At 58.0% G+C, this 21,371-nt stretch overlaps 1 protein-coding gene across 1 annotated transcript in view; it reads right to left on the bottom strand.

Moving 5' to 3' along the window:
* Positions 1-6,528: 6,528 nt before the first annotated feature.
* ATP2A3 (ATPase sarcoplasmic/endoplasmic reticulum Ca2+ transporting 3) overlaps positions 6,529-21,371 on the bottom strand; it is a gene marked incomplete at both ends in the record, with an annotated part of 30,223 nt that continues 15,380 nt past the window's right edge. The window contains 14 exon segments of the mRNA XM_079726426.1: positions 6,529-6,654; positions 6,658-6,716; positions 7,459-7,576; positions 8,097-8,214; positions 8,677-8,810; positions 12,487-12,572; positions 13,051-13,253; positions 14,132-14,352; positions 16,484-16,819; positions 16,929-17,147; positions 18,219-18,344; positions 18,738-18,869; positions 20,118-20,220; positions 20,392-20,480. Coding sequence (XP_079582552.1) covers positions 6,529-6,654; positions 6,658-6,716; positions 7,459-7,576; positions 8,097-8,214; positions 8,677-8,810; positions 12,487-12,572; positions 13,051-13,253; positions 14,132-14,352; positions 16,484-16,819; positions 16,929-17,147; positions 18,219-18,344; positions 18,738-18,869; positions 20,118-20,220; positions 20,392-20,480 — 2,070 coding nt within the window.

The following is a 21,371-nucleotide window of genomic DNA, read 5'->3' as shown; positions in this document are numbered from 1 at the left end:
TCTGACCCTGACACTCAGAAAACAGGATGCCCCGGACGACAGTCTCATTTGGGGATGTTATCATAACCAAAAATGTGCCCAAAACAAAAAGAAATAAAAGCAATTACATGTCTTTCCCCAAATTCCTTTTCTTGTGAATCACTTGCGAGAGTAAGACAGGCAGCTGATAGGGTCAATGTCCCTTTCACTGGTTCTGAAGTGCATCTTTCCATTGAGGCCTGTGCTTTCCCGCCCTTGGCCCCCACTTCAGCATCCCCAGGGACAGATATCCGTGTCTGTTCCAGGCATTTTGGAAAGTGAAGGAAACCTAGAATTCTGCAGGCTTTTCTTTACAGCAGCCCCATGACGTAGGCTCAAGAATTGCCATTTTACAGATAAGGACACTGAGGCTCTGGAAGTTAAGGGCCTTGCCCAAGGTCACACAACGATTAGCTCCCATATCTGCTGGTGGCCGGGAAGGAAGCTCCCCAAAGTCTGAGATCTTGGCCCAGAGCCCACCCTAAGACTCCAGCCCTTCAGAGCCACCAGACCTGCCTTATAAGCCCAAAGGCCGGATGGCCTGAGCGGGTACTGGGCCGGGCCTTGTAGGGAGGCAAGGCAGTGCTGCCAAGCTTGGCCCCAGGATGGCCTCCCCTGCCTGGCTAAATTTAGCCACTCTGTGAGGGTGGAGGGGGCCTGTGTGCCTATCTTGGAGGCCAGCCCAGGCCCTCAAGGAGGTCGGCACAGGCTCCAGTGGGTCTCCTTGGCCACTCAGGGTCCCAAGGTTGCAGGGGCCACGCCTCTGCCCAGAGAGGAGCTCGGTCCAAGCTCCCACACCAGCTGGTCCAGCCTCAGTGTCCACACAGCCTCTCAGACGCTGTAGAACAGGGCCCTGGGCTGGCCTAACTGGACTGTCTAGGGGAGGGCGGGTGAGGGCGGGCGAGGGCGGGCATCCATGGGGAGGCCACTACGGGCGTCCCCAGGCTGGCTTCTCCCCACTGCCCAGATCTTGCATGGCTTCTCTGGCCTCTTCCATCCCCTACTAAGGGCCTCCATCCAGCTGGAGCCCCTCGGCCCGAATGTCTGAGGCATCACGACCCCCTGGTTCTCCTCCATGCTTTTGGGCCGTCTCCCCTTGGTCCTCAGCCTCTTCCTGCCCCTGGAATGTGGGGACTCTTTGGGGCTGGCCTGGGCCACTGCCCCACAAACACTGCGCACACACCTGGAGGCCCGCCCCCTGCTGACGCTGAAGCCGCTCCACCTACAGCAGCCGTGTGCCTGCCACCTCCTCTGGCTCCCACCTCTTTTCTCTTTCTTCTAAATCAAACTGCACTAAGGTATAATTTACATGCAGTGAAATGTACCCATTTTAGGCACACAGTTTGATAAGTCTTGACAAATGCACGGAACTCCCCTCCCCTCCCCAATCCCTCACCCTTGAATGTTCCCTCCTGCCCCTTTGCTGTCAATCTTCCCCAACTTCCAACCCCCTGCAATCACGGATCTGCTGTTGCTACAGCTTTGTTTTGCCTTTTCTAGAACTTCGTGGAGGTGGAATCGCTTAGTATGGGTTCTTTTTGGTTCTGGCTTCTTTTCCTCGGCACCAGGGTTTTAAGCATCATGCATTCTGTTGCATACATGGGTACGTTGCTTTTTATTGCTGAGGAGTGTTCTGCTGTATGGACATGCCAGTTTGTTTATCCTTCCCCTGTTGATGGACATTTGGGCTGTTTTCAGTTTGGGGCTACAATGAATAAAGCTGCTGTGGACACTTAGGTTCAGGTCTTTGTGTGGACACGTCTTCATTTTCTGGTTTTGCCCTTCCATTTCTCCCAGTGCAGCCCCAATGGGCATCCATCCCTCCTGGGAGGGGTGCAGTGTGGGGCGCCATAGGAGCACAAAATCCTGGCCTCTGAAGGGGGCGGGGGAGGCCATGGGCATTTTGGTCACTGCCATCCCCGAGCCAGTGCGAAGTGTGCCGGGGCTTTCCCTGGAATTCCCTCCTGGGTCAGTGGCCTTGAGGTAGGAAACCTCTGTTTACCTTGGCCCATCGGGCTCCATGTCCTGTGGGCTGGACAAGGCCGGACTTGGGCAGGGCTGGGTGGGGATGGAGGCAAAGCAGGCCTGGCCATGTGCCCCAGAGGCTGCCAGGAGCGCTGGAGCCCGCCTGCCTCCTATGTAAGCACCCCAGGCCCATCTTAGCACCGCTCGCTGCCTGTCCGTCAGGATGAGGGCCAGCTTGATGGTCCGACTTCAGAGGGCATCAGGCTCTTTATCTGTAAGACGGAGCCCTACGCCCTGCCGGGCCCATCTCTTGGAGCTGGCTGAGGACCCGGAGACAAGGTATATGAAAAGACTTTGTGATCTGAGATGGACCTTGTTCAAGAGGGAATCCTTCTGTCCATCCCCGGCTTCTGCTGTGTGCCGTGTGTCAAATCCTGTCTCCTAAATAAAGCCTGGGAGCTCCGAAGGGTGGGTCCTGCCTGTCTCCTCTGGTCACGGCCTGCTTCCTGGACGTGCCATCCTTGCATTACACAGGGCCCTGTGCTCAGAAGGGCCCCACACTTGGTGTATTGCTCTGCTGCCACTGTTAAGAAATCCTTAATTTTTGAACAAGAGGCTCCCCATTTTCATTTTGCACTGAGCCCCACAAATTATACAGTTGTTCCTGCCTCTGGCCCTGTGGGCAGGGCCTGAGTCCCCTTCCGAGGGCAGTGAGTCCTCCTTTCAGAGGAGGAAATGAGGGAGGCAGGGGAACACGGCTCTTCCGTTCCCAGAGCTCCCACTTTTGGAGGGCAGGGTCACCTGGGCGAGTCAGGAGTTAACGTCAAGCAGCCTCACGAGGCCCCGGGACAGTGTGAGCCTCAGGAAGCCTCGGGGAGGTGCGTTTGAGCTGGGCTGGGAAGGACAAGAGATGGATGGTACCTCAGGGAAACGCAGGAGCCCTGGAACAGCCAGGGCTGGGGGCCCCTCTGTGGCAAGCAAGTGAACCTTGATATTCAGGCTTCAGGCCCAGCCCTGCCCCGGAGAGTCACGGGCCCCTCCTAGCCTCATCTCCCTGTGAATCGTGTGTAAAGGGCTTTGATCACATGCACAAACTTTCAAGTGCTGTACACGTGAGAAGGCAGTCAGGCCTCTGCTACGGGGGCGTGGCTCCCCGCCCCCTGTCTGAGGATGAGATCTCGCTCCGGTTGGCATTGGAACCCCAGATCTTCACTCACCGCTCCTGGGGGAGGGGGCACAGGTGGTGGGAGCCCGCAAGGAGACACAGAGGGGCAGAGGGGGGACCGCTCTCCAGGAAACACGCTGATGGCCCTTGTTGCCCCGGACACTCAACCTTTATTTCTCTACCAGACTGCACGTCAGCAGGTGGGTACAGGGCCCTCCCCGCTCCCCAGACCTCCGTTTCCCCAGCAGGAAAGACGCGGAGAATCTCTGGGGGCTCCAGGAAAGTCCCACCCGACTCTGATTCTCTCACTTTCGAGAGAAGGGAGGGCGGAAGTGTGGGCGGAGGGGCCACTGAACATGGAGCCCGTCTGTCTGCAAGGCAGGCCCAGGGGGCCTTTTGAGTCTGGGGACCAGGACAGGGATGCGGGTCTTGATTCACACATAAACTAATCACTTTGTACACTCGCTAGGAGGGGCGGGGACGCACGACCATTTACTCACTGCTGCTTCTGCTCTTAGCTAATTTTCGCTGGAGGGGCAAAAGCTGAGTGAAGAGAACACTTGTGTCCCGCAAACGCTCTTTTCCCATCATCGGAAGGGAGGGGGCGGACGTGCCCCTGGGTAGCTAACCATTCTTCAGGACGTCTTTTCGGCCCATGGGTGTGGGGACTCAGGATCACGCAGCCGTGCAGACCTTGATGCGGCCAGGCGCTGGGTCAGGGTGGCAAGGCGCAGTGGTCAGGGACCCGAGGACTGCTCGGGTCTCAGGCGCCAGGGACACAGAAGGCAAATCCGTCCCCCGCTTGGCAGAGCAGGCAGCACCAAGACGGTGCATGCTTTGTCGGCTTGGAACAGAGAAACCTGAGTCTGGGGGTGCGCCGAGCTGAGGAAGGCAGGCTGGCCAGCTCCCAGGAAAGGGGTCCTTGCTCCGCCCCCCTCCCCCACTCCCGTGTCCCTCTCTCTGAGCCTTCCACCCCCTGCACACATGAACACAAACAGGCGCAAGCCCTCGGGAGCTGACTCCGTGGAAGCACAGTGGAGGGGGCCGTCCGCCCTCGCGGTGCACAGCTGGGCCTGGCTGTCCCCCCTTCACCCTGGGCCAACCAGGCCCCAGCCCAGGCACTGAGGGAGAGGTCAGAGTGGCTCCCAGGAGAGCTCTGTCTATGCAGAGACGCAGGTCACCAAGGAAATGCCCTGCCTCCAAGGAAGGGGAAGTGGACTCCTGAGCGCGCTTGTGGATCTGGGGAGGAGGGCTCTGCTGCGGGCTTCTGGGCAGGGCCCTCCCGGGCTGTAGCTCCTGGGCCAGGGCTTCAGGGATGAACTGCCCAGGAGAGCCCTAGAGACCTGAATTACAGAGCCCCCAGGGAGATGGGAGTGGGGACAAAGGCCCTGGGACGGGCCTGGAGGTGGCCGCCCCGACCTCAGCAGGGCCCAATGAGCAAGCGGGTGAGCATGCAGGCAGGGGGCGTTCAGGGGGGCGAAGGCTTGGGCACCATCACTCAGAGGTACACACTGGAAACTCCACTCTGCTCCCGGCACTCACTTCTGGAAGAAAACCCGAGAGCGTGTTAAGATGGACGTAGGAGAGCACACATCCAGACTGGCTCCTTCTGGCCCCTTCTGTCCTCCTCTTTCCCTGGGACAGCCCCACTCTCCCATGGTATCTCTCGGTCGGCCCCCAGCCCCGCTACACCCCTGGATGTCCCTGGAGCTTCCTTCACCCCACATATTCCATCAACTCCCTCAGAGCATCTGATGCACATTCTCCTCTTGGTTTCCAGTTTGGGGAACCACTACCTACCATCATGAGGTCCAGAAACCCTGGCCGTCCTTTACTCCTTGCTCATCCCACATACCAGGCCTGCTGTTTCACCATCTTCATCTCTCTTCCTCCACTGCCCCCACCAGGACTCAAGGCCTCTCACCAACACCCTCCTGTCCCTGGCGTCACGCTACAGACCTAGCCCATCACTCCCTTCAATGGCTCCCCAACTGCCATCAGAATAAACTCCAAACCTGCCTCATATCCTGAACCCTCCCAGATCGGTCCCCACTCAGTCTCTCCAGGCCTCCCCTCCCTTCAGCCTGGCCCACAGGCCTCCACCTGACAGTTGAGGTGGGGTAAGAGGACCCTGTCCCTGACGCCCCGGGACTGACCCAGCATCCATCGTTCTTCCCAGGACACATCTCTCGTAAATCATGGGGAAGCCACGAGCATCAGGCCTCAGCAAAACTTCCCTAAAAGGCCACCAGGCTGGCTTGGGAACATAACAGGGTCCCCTGTCTCACCCCCGCCCTGTCTGCCTTTAGGAGGCCCGAGGGACTGCGGCTGCACAGGGCATAGCTGTCTGGGCTGCCAGCGGGCACACTCCACCCCCCCTCTCGGATGTGGCCACAGATACCCAGCCTGTGTCCGCCCTGCGGGTCCCATGGCCATTCCTGAGAGCAGAACACCGCCCTCACGAGCCGAGCTTCTCCAGGACCACAGTCAACGTCCCAGGTTAATGGTGGAGGTGGAGGCATCTCCCGGGACCACTGTCTCCCTCCCAAACCAGCTTAACAAGGCCCACCAGCCTCCCTGCCCTGAGTCTCGCCCCCATCTACCCTCCATGGTCACCCCAGTCCCTCCCATGCTTCCACCCTTGTGTGGCTCCCTCTGCCCTGAGGATAATGTCCAGGGTCCTTACCTTGGTATCCGAGGCCCCTGCCACACTCTGGCCTCAGCCCTCTACCCTGCACTCCAAGCCCCAGTTCCACTAAAGAGGCCAAGCCTTTCGAGCCCAGCCTCTTCTCCACCAAGTTCAATCCTCCCCTTTCAAACCTCTGCCCAAACCCCACCTCTTCTAGAAACCACCCCCAACCCTGGCCCAGTAGGGACGGCTCCCTCCCCAGTCCTTCCAACCTACCCGGTCCTGCTAGGAGCCTGCTCCCCACCCCGCAACCCAAGCCAAATCCTCCATCATCCAGTAGCCAGCACTGGAACAGTGCCCAAGACATAGGCTTCTCCCATTGGCTGAGAAACATTCTCACTTTTCAGCTTTCTCGAGGAGACCGGAACCTCTTGGCTAGGGAAAGCTCTTAAAGACGAAGCTGCCCACATCCCCCGGAGGATGTGGGGGACTTTACAGGTGAGTTAGTGTGGTCAAGGTTGGCCGGCAGCCTTCCTGGTGGACCAGCCCTGTGCTCCAGCCAGAGCTGGGGCTCCTGCAGACGGAGTTTCAGGTGACAGAGCCATTTCCCTGCCTTCACCTCCCCAGAAGCGCCCAGAGGGTGGGCCCCAAAGAACCATGCAGGGGGCAGAATGCCTTGTCTGGCTTGGCTCCCCCTTCCCCCCCCGACCTGTGGACTCTAACAGACCTTGCTTTGACCGAGCACCCACCTCTACCCTCGGCTGAGCCCCCTTCCCCCCACCATGTGTGTGGTCAGCCTCTGGACAGACCTGTGGTGGGCCAGCTTCTCCAGAGAGAGGAGGCCAACTTGTTTTGGCCTTTTTAATAAGATAAAATATTAGCAGTGCCTGGGAGGGCTGGCCAGCATGGGAGATGGGGGCTGATGGGCTGCCCCGGCCCCTGCGGAATGACAGGCACGTGATGTTTATGGCCCCCCACCCCGCCCCGGCACCCTCCCCTGGGCCCGGGATACATTCCTGCCAGAGGTGGCCCTCAAGGACCCAGCTGCTCCAGAGCAGGCCTCAGCCATCTCTGGGCCTAACCCGGGGCCCTCAACAGCAGCCTGGCCACAGACCTACAGCCTTGGCTCAAACTCCCGGGAACAGGGACTTTCTCACCCCTGCCTCCTCCCTCTCTGGGCAGCTCGGGCAGTGAGAATGATGCTGCCTCCCTGGCCCCTGGCAGGGTCAGAATCACCCACGCTCTGAGCCCCTGGCAGAGGCAGGCAGGTGGACACCGTGCCCCAGCCTGCTCCTCCACTCACCGCCCCCCACCCCAACCCTGCCATTCTGTCCTCCATTCCCGGGTTAAGGCAGACCCAGAGCTGTGAACTCAGAAACAGAGAACCGCCTGGGAGACTGTGCTGAGAATGCCTGCGTAAAATCAGGCCCGGTTCAGAGAGGTCAGAGGCCAAGGCCCAGAGGAGGGCACAGCAGGCCTGGCTGTGCAGGGCTGGTGGCAACTGAAGAGAGCGAAGCCGTGTGGCTCTGAGCAGTGCTCCCGCTGGCGGCCCAGTGAGCCCAGGGCCCCAACCCCTGCAGCGCAAGACCCTGCGGACACTCACTGCAGCCTGGAAGCAGGGGCGGGCAGGGAGGCGGCTGGAGGCGAGCAGGGTGGGGAGGGTCTGGGGCCGCTCACTCACCATCCACGTGCTGCCGGGACAGGTACTTGAAGGCCTCATCGAGCAGGATGACAGGCAGAGATATCTGGAGCACCACCACCCACTGGTGCCCGCTCAGTGGGGTCACTTGGAAGATGAGCTGGGGTGGGGTAGTTTTGGTTAAAGGAAGGAGCGCCCAGAGCCCCCCACATCCACTGCTTCATACACCCAGGCTACAGTGGACTCTTCACGAGCACGTCTGAGATGCCTCTCAAGGTCCCACCTCCAGATCCGTGTCCCCCGTTTCCTCTGCCTGAGGTGCTCTCCCCTGCCCTCACCCAGAGGACCAAATCCTTCTGTTCTGTTGGGAAGTGGAAGGGATTCTGCACTGGGAAAGGGCATCGGCTTTCCTCCTGCCCCAGCCTGGGAAGGTTCCCCACCTCTTCTGTTCCCCAAGTCTGGGGGGAGGGTCCCAAAGTGGGGGACACATCTGGAGGACAGTGGCTGGCCAGGGTCCCAACACAGGCTGCAGTCACGGAGCACCATCAGACCTCCCCCCATCACAGCCCCCAGGCAGTTTCCATCATGAACAGGCCCAGAAAGGCCTAGCATCAGAGGAGAATTAGGACCCTGTGACCCCAGGAGCCCGAGAAGGTGAGCAGGGCTGGGTGGAGACTCACGGGCAGGGGCGGCACAAGCAGGATGAGGAAGTGCAGGGCCATGGACATGGCCACAGCCGCCAGCAGCCAGGGGTTCAGCCAGGGCGGCATCCGCAGCAGTGACTGGTTCTCCGAGACGCTGCCAAGGGCACAGGGTGCTCACCTCAGGCCAGGATGCGGGCAGGCCCCGCCGTGATCACCCACCCGCCCCCCATGTGAGATGCAGCAGGTGGTCTAGGCCTCAGCATTGCCCTTTAAGGATGGCAGAGCTTCTGGGAGGCCGGTGCCGCCGGGAGGTGGATGTCGCTGCTGCCCTCTCAGCCCCCAGGGGCCTATGCTGGGGCTTGGACGCCCTTTCTCTGTCCCTCAGACCCAATCCTGGCGCCTCTATTGCCTCAGACCTCCATCAGGAGGTCCACCAATTTTGGCCCCCGTTGGTTCTCAGAACCCTCTTCTGGACCCTTCTGACCCCCAGACCCCAATCCTGGGCCCCCTAAACCTCAGACCGCACTCCTGGACACCTCTGACCCCAATTCTGGGCCCCACTGACCCTCAGCCCCCATCCCTCGACCCCCTCTCCAGGCCCCTCTGCCCAGCCCACCTGGTAAGGGCGTTGCACATCTCAATGGTCACCAGCACAGACAAGGCCATGGTCGTGGGGAAGCGTGACTCAAAGACCTCGCATTCAGTGCCGGCAAAGAGCAGGTTGTCCTCTGAGCACTTCAGGAAGTTCCTCTGAGGGCCCCCAGGTGGGGTGGCGTGGTGGTGGGGAGAACAGCGGTCAGGGGCGGGGCCAGGGGCGGGGCCAGGGCGTGGGAAGAGGGAAGCCTCACTCCGCCCTCAGCCTCGGCTCACATCTGAGGACTCAATACAGCCAGCACTGCCGTGGGGAGGCTCCAGGGAGGGGGGCTCGCTCTCCCAGGATGGGGACAGAGGGGCTGCACTGGGCCAGGGAGAAGGGCAGACCGTTCTGGGGCGGGGGGTGGGGGTGGGACGGAGGGGGAGCAGCCGGCATTAGGCTGCGGATGGACGGCAGGGGGCCCTGGAATCAGGGGGTGGGGGCCTGAGTATCCGAGGTACAGGAGTGCGGGCGGTGATGAACTGAGGCCACCGAGTAACATGAGTAAACGCATATGAAAACTGATCAGTAAAATTATACTTGAACAGAATTCACCTTTGGTGGGTAGAAGAGGAAGGTTCCTGGGGCCCTAGTCATGATTATTAAATAAGATTCCATTCACAGCTCCCTCCACTTCTGCCGCTGAAATCGAGCTCTACCAGACCTGCCCTTTGCTTATGACGTGGCCTAACTCATGGCCAGGTGCCGGCTTGCTGCACGGCTTCTTCATAATTAACAGGGAGCTCTTGGGGCTCAACAAGGGAAGTGGCCCTTGCCCCTGCAGCCCCAGGGGAGTTTTCTTCCTGCCCATAAACCTGGCTCACAGAATCTGCTGTAATAACATGCTGAACTGAGGACACTCCGTCTTGTTCTCTTCCGCACCACGGGGATAAGCATGAACGTTCATAACCGTTAAACAGCTCTGTTCTCCAACAATACAAATCTGGCCTCTGGAATCTCATCTGAACACAGTGATCCTTTAAGCTAAAAGTTCAGAAATGGGGGCGACACGCGCTGTGAAAATAACCCTCAACGAGAAATCTGTAAAGTGACCAGCTGTCTGACCTCCTGTCCAGGAAATCCATCCCTCATCTCCCCCAGGGCAAAAATGCGGGTAAGGCGACTCTGTCAGCCAGAAGGGGCTGCTGGCACTTTTCTCTCTCGTGCAGGATGCAAAATTATAAAAGACTATGGCTTGGCTAGATTTCTTATTTTAACAAAGAGATGGAGAGTCTTATTTCAACGAACACTGGGAATTTCTCCAAAAACCAAGCTCCAGTATTTGGGACAAGTGCACGTTTTTATTTGGCACTGACCACAGGGCAGAGAAAATGTCCTAAACTTTGAACCCACCCACTGACCAAGAGGACCAAATGCTCTTGCGAGTTGTGTCACCACCGTGAGGCCCCACCTCCAGACCTTAATGGTAAGGACCTTGCACATGCATGTACCCACAAACGCAGTGCACACACCTCCCGCTCGGGCATGTGTGTGCTTGCATCCCTATGCCCGTGCACGGGAAGAAAATACAAACAGGATCACATAGAGGTGTTTCAAAAGACAAACACCCTGCCCGGTTCAGACCTCCTGGGTTTCAGAGGTGAGCACCTGCCACGCACGCATTGTGCCCAGGTCGTGGGTCACAGTGTGGCCTCCTACATTGTTTATTAGAAGGTGCTCAGGGCTGGAACTCCTGCCTCACAGATTCATGGTGAGCAGCCCCCGAGGGGTGGGGAGGCTGTTTCTTTGGGGGAAGCCACTGTTCTGCCTACTCCTTCCCTCTGCCTCCCTGGCTATTTCCTATTCACCTTCACCTGCAAGGCCCCCTCTGGGTTTCATTAACTTAACACTTACATAGCTCTTACTATGTGCCAGGTGTTGGTCTAAGCACTTTGTAAGTATTGAATCATCTTAGCCCTATGAGGCAGGGTCTATTATCCATTTTATATGGATGAGGAAACCAACAGAGAGGTTAAGCAGCCTGTCCAAAATCACACAGCTAGTGTGTGATGGAACCAGGGTGGGAACCTGCGCAGCCGGGATCCAGGATCCACTGTGCTGCTTTTACTCAGTGTTCCTCCAGGAATCAAAGGGGGCTCTGGGCACTTCTCCTGAAATTCCAGCACCTGGAGCTGAAAGTTCTATCTTAGGTCTAACTCTTGACCATCTCTGAGTTCCATAGCCACCTGCCTTTTCTCTGCTGAAGCACTTCTCACTGTGAAATGTGACTGCCCATTTCCATGGCTCTCTCCCCCACCAGACTGGATGCTCTTTGCAGAGCCTTTGCCAGCTCGGTCACTGCCATCGCCCTAACAATTTGTGCCTGGCACAGAGTCAGTGCCTAATAGCTGTTTCTTGACCAAGTGGATAAATGAGAAATGGAAGGACCTGAGGACAGTTGGGAAGGTGGCACCAAGGGGACTGGGGACTGACTGGTAGTGGGCATGGGATGTGTGTCTAGCATGACCCCAGGGGTCTGGCTTGGGTGACCAGGCAGGCAGTGGAACCGAAATAGGCATGGAGGAGGGGATTGTTTGGGGGAAGGTGACAGATTTTGACTTTGGACTTGGTGAGTGCACAAGGGCTGTGGGGCATCCCAGAGGAGGTATCCAGCTGGCTCTATGGGATTGGGCTCAGAAGAAAGGTCGATATGGGGGGAGGTCTCTGGAGATTTGGGATCCACATCACAAAGGATGGTAACAGAGACAGGGTAGGAAGGAGGCAGCAGCGGGACGGCTGGTACATCCCCACTCTCCAGCTGCTGCCCCCACAGGAGCTACAGGAGCAGGTGCCTGAGGCTGGCCTGAGCCATCTGCCAAGGGCTGCGGGCCACCAGCCTTTGGGACAAGGGTCTGGGCCCATGCTTTTCACCGCTGTCAGGAGGGAGAGCCCATGTGCTTCAGGGCTGGTGAATGGAGGAAAGCATCCCCGGGCTGCCTCTATCTAGGTGTGAATCCCTGAAAGAGCCCTCACGCTGCCCACAGGGTGGGGAAGACTGTACTCCCCTGACATTCCCAAGAGTGGCCAGGAAGTCAGGGTCCCTCTCTTAAGCTCTTCTACCTACAGGAAGGTAGCAAAGTCAGGCACAGTCAGAGGAAGGAAATTCCACATCCCTGCCGCTCTCCCCTTTAAAAGAGAAACCCACAACTGGCTTTGCCGGAATTGCCGCGAAGGTTCTTTCAAGCAAAGGAGATGCACTGGCTGCCCAGACAGAAGACAGACTGACAGACAGCAGCTGAGGTGGGGCTCCCTGCCTGCTTCCAGAGCTTTGCTGAGCTAAGCCCGGCCCGTGGTGTGCACCTGCCAGCCAGGTGACTTCCAGAGGTCAGTGGGTCCCTTCCCCGAGAAACACGCTGGTTATGAAAGTGGGGAGCCCGGCAGATTCCTTCCCTCCACTGTCGATTGCTCCAGTTTGACCCTCTGCCTGAAGTTCAACCATTTAGGGGCTCCTACCTCTGAGCCCTCAATTGTTTGGGCAGTTTCCCCGTAAAGGTAAGACACCTCTAGGCAGTTAAGCCCCTTGGTCCCCCTGTAACTAACTGATTGGGGGAGGAAGTAGCCTCCTCTCTGGCTCGGGGGCTGTGCTGCCGTCTCTAGGCTTCCTGTGGCTTCTGAGCTTGCCTCTTTAGGTGGTGGATGTCTATATGTGGGGAGTGGAAGGGGTGGGGAGGGACAGCCACTGGCACCCGTAGGGTTCTGTACTCCTTTCCCCTGGGACTCCAATAACAACTTGGGCTGTGAGTTCTACCTCCCAGATGCCCCCAACAGGCTCCCTGGCCATCCCTTGCTCACCAGCTGGTAGAAGGTGACCTGAGGTCCCTCGGCATCATACAGGAACCACCAGGTGGCAGCAGCCACTGTGGCCAGGCCAACGTACACTGTGGGGAGGGCAGGAGAAAACTGGCTATAGTGGACACCTCTGGTTTTCTGGCATCCATTTCCCCTTCCTAATAATTCGCTGGATCTCTGTCAGGGAACCACTCTCTCTCTTTCTGAGCCATGTGGTTTGCACACTACTGCGGGAGTAATAGGACAAAAGGCTCTTTCTTCTGCTTTATTTGAGGTTGTAACGGGGCAAGTATGATGGCTGGAGCTGCGGCAGCCATCCTGCCACCCCAAGGAGCACCTGCATGAGAAGGGAGCTGAGGCAGAGCCAAAATATGCCAATGATACTGTCTGAGGGCTGGGTCCAGCCATGCTTGAGGCATGATCTAATCTCTTCAGTTACATGAGCTCACACAGTTTCTCTTGGCATAAGCCAGGCTGAGTCATACTGGTCTGTAGTTTGCAAGTGTAACTGATACAAGGGTCTTAGGAAGCTCCAGGAACCTCAGTGAAGACTGGGGCCCCACTCACCACCAATAGCCAGATATCGGAAGAAGAGCCAGCCACTGATGAGGGCCTCCCGAGGGTTCCGGGGCCGCTTCTCCATAATATCCAGGTCTGGTGGGTTGAAGCCCAGGGCCGTGGCAGGTAGGCCATCCGTCACCAGGTTCACCCAGAGAAGCTGCACAGGGATCAGGGCTTCGGGCAGGCCCAGAATTGCTGTGACGAAGATGCTGGAACCAGAGTCATGGGCTCTAGCCCCCAGCAAATGGAGGGTACAGCTCCTACTCTTACCCCAGGCCCGGGAGCTCCCGCACTGTCTCCACAGCAGCCCCGCCTCACACTGGGCCACCCCTGCACCCCCAGTCCCAGCTCTGGCGCCTGGACAGACCTGCCCTTTAGGCCTCTCCTCTTGAGGACACAAGTCCTCTTTAGGGGGCACATATATACACACACACACACACACACGTGGACAGTGCATGCCTGAAACATATACACATTTGTTCACAGATGTGTACAACAACCTAGCACAGGTTACACAATCCCACAAACACAAGCAAACACCTACATGCTTGCCCCGACGTGCAGACATGCAGAATTCTTACACAGCCAGGCAAACGTGTTCACCGTTCTCCACAGGCATCACTCGCACGTGAACCTAAGTGTGTACACAATTACACACTAGCACAAATCCTCATGCGAAAAGACGAACAAGAACTCACATGCACACATGTACACACACCTCTCACTCAGGCACACACCCTATGTGCGCACACACACACACATGCACGAACACATTACTGCCCAAAGGTGAGGCAAGTTCTCCCATCTTGCAGGACTCTGAAAGTGGGAAGAAGGTCACGGCTGGAGGGATGACAGGGGACTTTTCAGGCACCACCTCAGGGGCTGAGGTGCATCAGGGCCTCTGGAGAATGATGAGGTGTCCCCATCCCTCCCCACCCTGAGGTGGGACTCTGGAAGGCCCCAGCCTTCCAGGGCAGGGCACGAGTCCCTCCATCCCTGCAGCCCCATCCCAGGAACAGGCATTTCCCCAGTCTTAGGGATGCAGAGCTGGTCCAGAGGGCTGGGAGGAGGGAACACAGGGCCTCACCAGACGACCTCGCCAACATTGGAGGAGATGAGATAGCGGATGAATTGCTTCATGTTGCTGTAGATGGCCCGGCCCTCCTCCACTGCAGCCACGATGGAGGCAAAGTTGTCATCTGACAGTACCATGTCTGCCGCTGACTTGGCCACGGCTGTGCCGGAGCCCATGGCGATGCCGATCTCCGCTTTCTTCAGGGCTGGGGCATCATTCACCCCGTCTCCAGTCTGAGGGCCAGGTTAGGTGGGTTCATGCCTGAGAAACTTCCCTTCTACCTCCCTGACTCCCCTCAACTCAGTCTATCACCAAGTTTAGGGGATGTCCCCGAAGAAGCAGACAGCTGGACAGAACAAATGGTGAGGTCATGAGCCTAGAAACTGATCTGGGGATGAGGCTAAGGGGAAGGCAAGGAGTGCACATAAGGACAAAATTGAGGAGAAGATCAAGTCAAAGATCAGAGAGGATGGTGAGGTGGGGACAGGGATGAGGGTGAGTCAACGCCGAGAGCAGGGATGAAATTCAGGTGGGATGTGGGGTAGAAGATGAAATTGAGATTAAGGACAAAGTTAAGCTCAAGTCAGGAATGAGGTGAAGGTCATGGCCCAGGTCAAGGGTTGGTTAGGTGTTGTAGTCAAGGTGAAGGCTGGAGCCAAGGTGAAGAGCAGGGTCAAGAATGGACTCGTGGGCTTCCCTGGTGGTGCAGTGGTTGAGAGTCCGCCTGCCAATGCAGGGGACACGGGTTCGTGCCCTGGTCTGGGAAGATCCCACATGCCGCGGAGCAACTGGGCCCGTGAGCCATGACTGCTGAGCCTGTGCGTCTGGAGCCTGTGCTCCGCAACAAGAGAGGCTGCGACAGTGAGAGGCCCGCGCACCACGATGAAGAGTGGCCCCCGCTTGCCGCAACTAGAGAAAGCCCTGGCACAGAAATGAAGACCCAACACAGCCAAAAATAAATAAATAAATTTATTTAAAAAAAAAAAAAAAGAATGGACTCGTGTTCAAGATAAAAAAATTAGATTAAGGTAGAAGTCAAGTCAAGGCTATGGTACCTATCAGGAATGATGTCATGGTAGAAGTTGGAGTTGAAGTCAAGGTCAAGACTGAAGGCCAGATAAAAGTTGAGGTCAACATAAAGTATTGGATTGGGGGTGTGGGATCAATGTCAGGGATCAGATAAGGGTCCAGGTCAAGATTGGAACCCGTATCAGGGTTGAGCTCAGATTAAAGAATCAGTTTAAGATGGTCAAGGTCAAGGTCAGGGACCAAGTCAGTGTGAAGATCAAAATAAGGTCAAGAACAAGTTTACAGTTGTAGTCAAGTCAAGGTTGGTGCCCAGCTCATTATCCAGGTCTAGGTTGAGCCACAGGTCAGGATTAAGGTCAAGGTAAAGGACTGGGTTAGGCTGGAAGTCAAGATTATAAACTGAGGCCAAGTCAGGGTTGAGGTTGAGGTTAAGAATCAGATCAGTGTTGATGAAGAGGTCAACAATCAAGAAGGAGACAGAACAAAAACTGGGTCCAAACCAAACGTCCATCCAGAGGTGAATGGATAAAGAGACTGTGGATGGGACTTCCCTGGTGGTGCAGTGGATAAGACTCTGCACTCCCAATGCAGGGGGCCTGGGTTCGATCCCTCGTCAGGGAACTGGATCCCACATGCATGCCGCAACTAAGGAACCCTGGAGCCACAACTAAGGAGGAGCCTGTGAGCCGCAACTAAGGAGCCTGCCTGCCGCAACTAAGACCTGGCGCAACCAAACAAACAAGCAAATAAATAAATAAATAAATCTTTAAAAGAGACTCTGGTATATTCACACAATGAAATGCCACTGAACAATAAAAAAGCAATCATGTAACTGCAACAACATGGGTAAACCTCAAAGGAAAGAAGCCAGACACAAAAAAGCATGATGTATGCTGTATGATCCCACTCATATGAAAATCCAGGAGAGGCAAAACTAATCTATGATGCAAAAAAATGGGAAGGAGCATAAGGGAACTTCATGGGTTGATGGTAATGTTCCCTATCGCGTGTGGGGGAAAAATGTACTGATGTCTGCAACTTACTTTGAAACACATTTAAGAAAAGATGGGTGAAGGATGGGTAGATGGATAGGCACGTGATAAAGCAAATAGAACTATGTTATTTATAGAATCTAGATAGTGGATATTTATAGGCATTCACTAGAAAAATCATTTTGATTTCTCTTCGTGTTTGAAATTTTTTGTAATAAAACGTTGGGAAAAATAAGAATGAAGCAGAAGCAGCGGTTGCCCGGGTTGCTCCTCCCAAGGCCTATGGCAAGTGCTTCACCCCGACCCGCGCCACCTCCCCCAGGCTCCCGTCTCGTGGCCTCACCATGGCGGTGATCTCGTTGAAGGACTGCAGGTTCTCCACGATGCGGGACTTGTGGGCGGGCTCCACCCGGGCAAAGCAGCGGGCCGTGCGGCAGGCGTGGCGCTGCTGCTCGGGGCTGAGGTCATCAAATTCTCGGCCCGTGTAGGCCTTGCCCGCCACGTCCTCTGCGTCCTTGAAGATGCCAAGCCGGCGGCAGATGGCCACAGCCGTGCCTTTGTTGTCCCCCGTGATCATGACCACACGGATGCCCGCCTGGTGGCAGCGTGAGATGCAGGCAGCCACCTCGGGCCTCGGAGGGTCCAGCATGCCCACGCAGCCCACGAAAGTCAGGTCCGTCTGCAGGGAGGGGGCAGGTGCGAGTGGGGCCTGGGCCCATCCTCAGCCTGCCACCTGCCCAGCGCCGCAGGCGGACACGTGGCTCCCAGCCCTGGGGCCCAGCACCCACCTCGTACTGCACAAACTTGCTGCAGTCGTCTAGTTGCATGTCCTCCTTCCTCGGGGGCGTATCCCGGGTGGCCAGTGCCAGGCAGCGCAGTGTGTCCGAGCCTGAGCCCCAGTCCCGGATCTTGGCTAGGATCTGCTCCCTGGAGGTGGTGTTCAGGGATACCGTGCGGCTCCCCACGCGGACTGAGCTGCAGCGCTCGATCACACTCTCAGGTGCCCCCTGCCGCGTGGGGTAGGGGAGGAGACAAGTCCGTCAGTCAGGACCCCTTCCCTCCCTCCTGCCTAATCGAGGAAATAGAGGCCCAGGTACGGGGAAAGGTCACCCAAGGGGACACACAGCAAGGCACAGACCAGAATCCATTCTTTGGAAGCTCGAGAGGGAACCAATTAGGCCCCACTGTGAGAAAGCCCAGAGGGAAGGGGGCTCACACAGGGTGTGACACCGTGTGAAGCCCATGCGGAGGCACCCTCCCCTCACCAACTTGCAGCTGAGAAGGCCTGCTGCAGCATTTTGGGGGATGGGGTGGGAATGGCAGCCCTCCTGCAGGCCCTGCCTCCCTGCCAGCCTGCTGCTACCGGGATCCCAGTTCTGTGGGGTGCTCGGCAGCGGGACCAGGAACAGAGCCCTGCTGAGGGTGTGTGGGGTGTGGCTCTGGGAAGGTGGTCTTGTGGGTGCCGGGCTACTCAGCGGCCTTGGGGTCTCAACCCGGATCTCGCCCGAGGCCTGGGAAGGACCTCTGAATCCTCCATCAGTGCCTCGTCCCCCTCCTCAAAGGGCATTCCAAATGCTAGGTTTTTTCAGCAGCCCAAGCTCCCAGTACAGAAGCTTGTCATTTCCAAAGAGGTTAAAACCCCCCGCTGCGCGTGAAGACGTGAACGGGGGTCTGGATGGGAACGTGGGACTCGGTTTCCAAAATACAAAGCACCAAAATTGCATACCAACCACCTCAACACTCCCCATCAGAAGCAAAAGGGGTTCCAAGGCCTTCCAGCCTGACCTGCTGTTCAGATGGGGAGCCCGAGGCCCACATGGGGGTACGGTGACCGCAAGGTCATGTGGCGAGGCAGTGCCTCTCAGCCCAGAGCTGGGACCACAAGGAGGGGCAGTCCTCAGCGTCTGGCTCTGGCTTCATCTGCCCCACACGTGGATCCCACTCCCAGTTCCCCATGGCAGGCTGACCACCCTTGTTCTGGAGTCGTCGCTTTGACAGAGGGCCTCACACCTCCCCCAGTCTCCCACCGCTGCAGGCTCTGGCTCTTCAGAGGCCCCAGGCTGGTCAGGCAGGCCCACCTTCACAAACATCTTGCTGCCCTGGGCCGCCAGGCCAGGGCGGGTGGGCGTGCAGTACACCGACATGGACTTCCGGTCTCGGGAGAACTCCAGGGTGAACTCCTTCTGCAACAGCTGCTTGATGACCTGCAGGGCCCAGGTGGGTCAGGGTGTGAGGGGCAGAGCCAGCAACTCTGGCTGCTTCCTCGCCAGCTGCTCAGCCCCGGGAAGAGCCTCTTGCTCCCTGCACGATGTTGTCTACCTTCTTCTGACCCCGGCATTCAAGGCCTCTCTCCCCCTCTCCAGTCCCAGAAATGCCCCCGAGTTGCCATTTCCTGACCACGCTGTGTAATTCCCGACTCTGAGTCCTTGCCCACACTCAGCTTTTCTTCTCTTTTCCCCCTAGACCAGTCTCACTAGGGGTTTGAGGGCCCTCCTCCTCCCAGAAGCCTCCCAGGACTTCATTCCCTTCCTTCCCTTCTCCAGATGCCCCAGAAGCCCCAGCCACGCGGCCTGTGGCCGAACCCTCAAGCTGCTCACCGCGTTGCAGGCCCCAGCTCGCTCCACCCGGGACAGGGCCTGCAGGTCCGTGTCAAAAACATTCATCTTCTCGACGAGGCAAGTCAGGGCCGTCTCCGTGGCCTCTCCCACCTTCTCATACACGCCCTTCGCCTAGTGGGGCCCAGGTCCAGGGAGTGAGGGGCGGGGCGGCCCCCAGCCTCACCTCCCACACGCTCCCTGCCCGCTGGAGCTCCCTTGGCCAGAATCACCTGTAGCCTCCTTTGCACCAGGCCTGTGGGCCCTTCCCAGCCCAGCTGGCCTGGGAAGCATCTGGCACTGATGCGCACCTTCCCTTCCGACCCTCCCTCCTCCCCGACATCAAAGGCCATGCGCCTTTCCTGTCCTCCGCATCACTCTCTGCTCACGCTTCTCAGCTTCCTTCACCAGGTTCCTCTTTCTAAACCTGCTGTCGGGGCCCTGCTCCTTCTGTACCCCCCACCCTCCCTGAGGCCTCATATGCCCCTGGCCTCTCCCATCCTTCACGGGCTCAGCACGGCCAGGGCCCACCCAGCCCACTGCAACCTCTCTCCTGAGCTCCAAGCCCACACGTACGGCTGCTGCCTGTTGGACTTTGTTCCCTGGGGACCCTCAGGCTACCTCTCCCCCTCCCTATTTTGCCACTCCCATGACAGCCCCAGCCGGGACAGCAACTACAAGCTACCCTGACCTCCTCCCTCTTTCACCTCACCAGTCACCAAGTCCCAGGATCTGGGCTCCAAACTCTCTCTCCAATGAGAGCCACCCACGCCTCCGCCCATCTCCCTGAAGCCCCAGCCAGGACTCAGCGGGCACCTCTCCGGCCTGGATGACCACAAGGGGCTCCTCGGCTCCGGTCTTGCCCAGTCTGCTCTGTCCTCCACACAGAAGCCTGGGTGACCTTCTGTGAATGCAGATCTGACCATATCACTCTCCTGCTCCAAACCCTTTGGTGTCTGTCTACCGCCCTCAGCTGGGCATCAGACTGACTTGGCCAAGCGCCCCCGCCCCAACAGGCAGGAGCGGCCTCCCACATGCTCCAGCCACAGGGAAGAGCATTCAATGCCCGTTTCTGGGCTGTGCCTTCTGCTTTAAACACTTCTTAGTCTTGTCCCCCAAACCTCTTCCCCCAGGCACCCCTGGCCCTTCTGCCCTTTACAGTACAGTCCCCCACAGCCCAAGAGCCCCGAGCAGGGCTCCAGAGCCAGCCTGAGGAAGAAGGAGGGGTGGCAGTGTGGAGTGGACAAGGATGGCAGTGCTCCCGGGGTGTGGCACTCCAAAGGGGCAGGGACCTCCAATCCTGCGAGCTCTGATACTCTGGGAGAAAGGTCTGCTCTGAGCGCCTGGATACTAGGGGGGTCACGAAGGGGAGCAGGGGCCCACCTCGTTGTAGTCCAGCGCTGAGTCATTGCACAGGGCGCAGATGGTCGCCAGCTCCGCCAGTGCGTCAAACTGTGCGCAGCACACAGGCCACCCCCCCAGCCGCCTGTGGAGCCAGAGCTGTCATGTCAGTACGGTGTCCTTGTCCCAGCCCCTGGGCAATGCCCAGCCTCTTGGCCCCCAAGAGGCCTCGCCAATGACAGCTCTCAGAGCTGTCCTACATAGCTCCGCCCACCAGGAAACCCCGCCCACCTGAGCCCCCTCGCCGAGCACTCACACTTCGCCCTCCGGGGCATACGTGGTGCCCGAGATGGTGAACTCGTGCAAACTGCAGGTACCCGCTTCGGCCTCGGCTACCACGAACATCTGGGGAGCGCAGGGGCGTGCTCAGGCAGGCCCTCCTCCCTGGGCAGCCAGTCTGACTCAAGGCTGACCCCAGGGTGGTGTCCTGTGGGTCTCCAGAGGAGGTACCGGCCTTCCCTCCCCCAGGGTCTTGGAGGTGAAGTGTAAGAGTACTGTGTCCAGGCTGAGGCTGGGCCTCTCTGCCCTGCCCAGGTGTGTCCAGTTCGGGCTTGTCCTTTGCTCTAGACCCATGAGAGATTTATGGCAGATTCTTCAATGTTCTGGGGCAGCTGCCAGCTTGACAGAGCCCTGAGCTGGGACAGGAAGCCTGGGTCCTTGCCCGTCTCACTATGTGACCCCTGGCGGAGCACCTAAGCCTCAGTTTCCCCACTGGTAATGGGGAGAAAGTGGGATCAGAGTGCAGCTGCCCCGCCTTGCCCTTCAAGGGAATGAGTTCCTGACCTCCAAGGGAGGAAACCTACATAGCATCCTGAGGCACAGACCCCTGTCCCCAGAGAGTGAGCTCCTGCCCGCAGGGCCCACCCCTACCTGTGCCCCTGAGGGACAGGGGGCTCACCTCTCCCAGGGCAGCCCATGTCCTCATCTGTCAGCCAGCTCTGCCAGGGAGATAATGCTTGCTTCCTGGAAACTGCCTCACTGCACATTCCCAAGCCAATGGCCAGCCCAGCACCCAGCAGGTGCTCAATAAACATCCCTTCCATTGCACTTTCCTCCCTGCCCCTGGGGACAGCCCTCCAGCCAGCAGAGCCCCTGAGAAGTCAAGTTTCTTAGCCCATCATCCAGTATGTAAGGCCCCTACGACTTCCCTATACTGTGTTTTTCAAATCTTTATTTCAGAATCCCTAGTAGGACTATTCAAATGAAGTCCTACTAGGGATTCTAGCAGGTCAGGGG

This window comes from Hyperoodon ampullatus (assembly GCF_949752795.1).
Source record: "Hyperoodon ampullatus genome assembly, chromosome: 19".
Lineage (NCBI taxonomy): Eukaryota > Metazoa > Chordata > Mammalia > Artiodactyla > Ziphiidae > Hyperoodon > Hyperoodon ampullatus.
The sequence above is the reverse complement of the archived record's forward strand: the minus strand, read 5'-3'. Positions and strand labels throughout refer to the sequence as shown.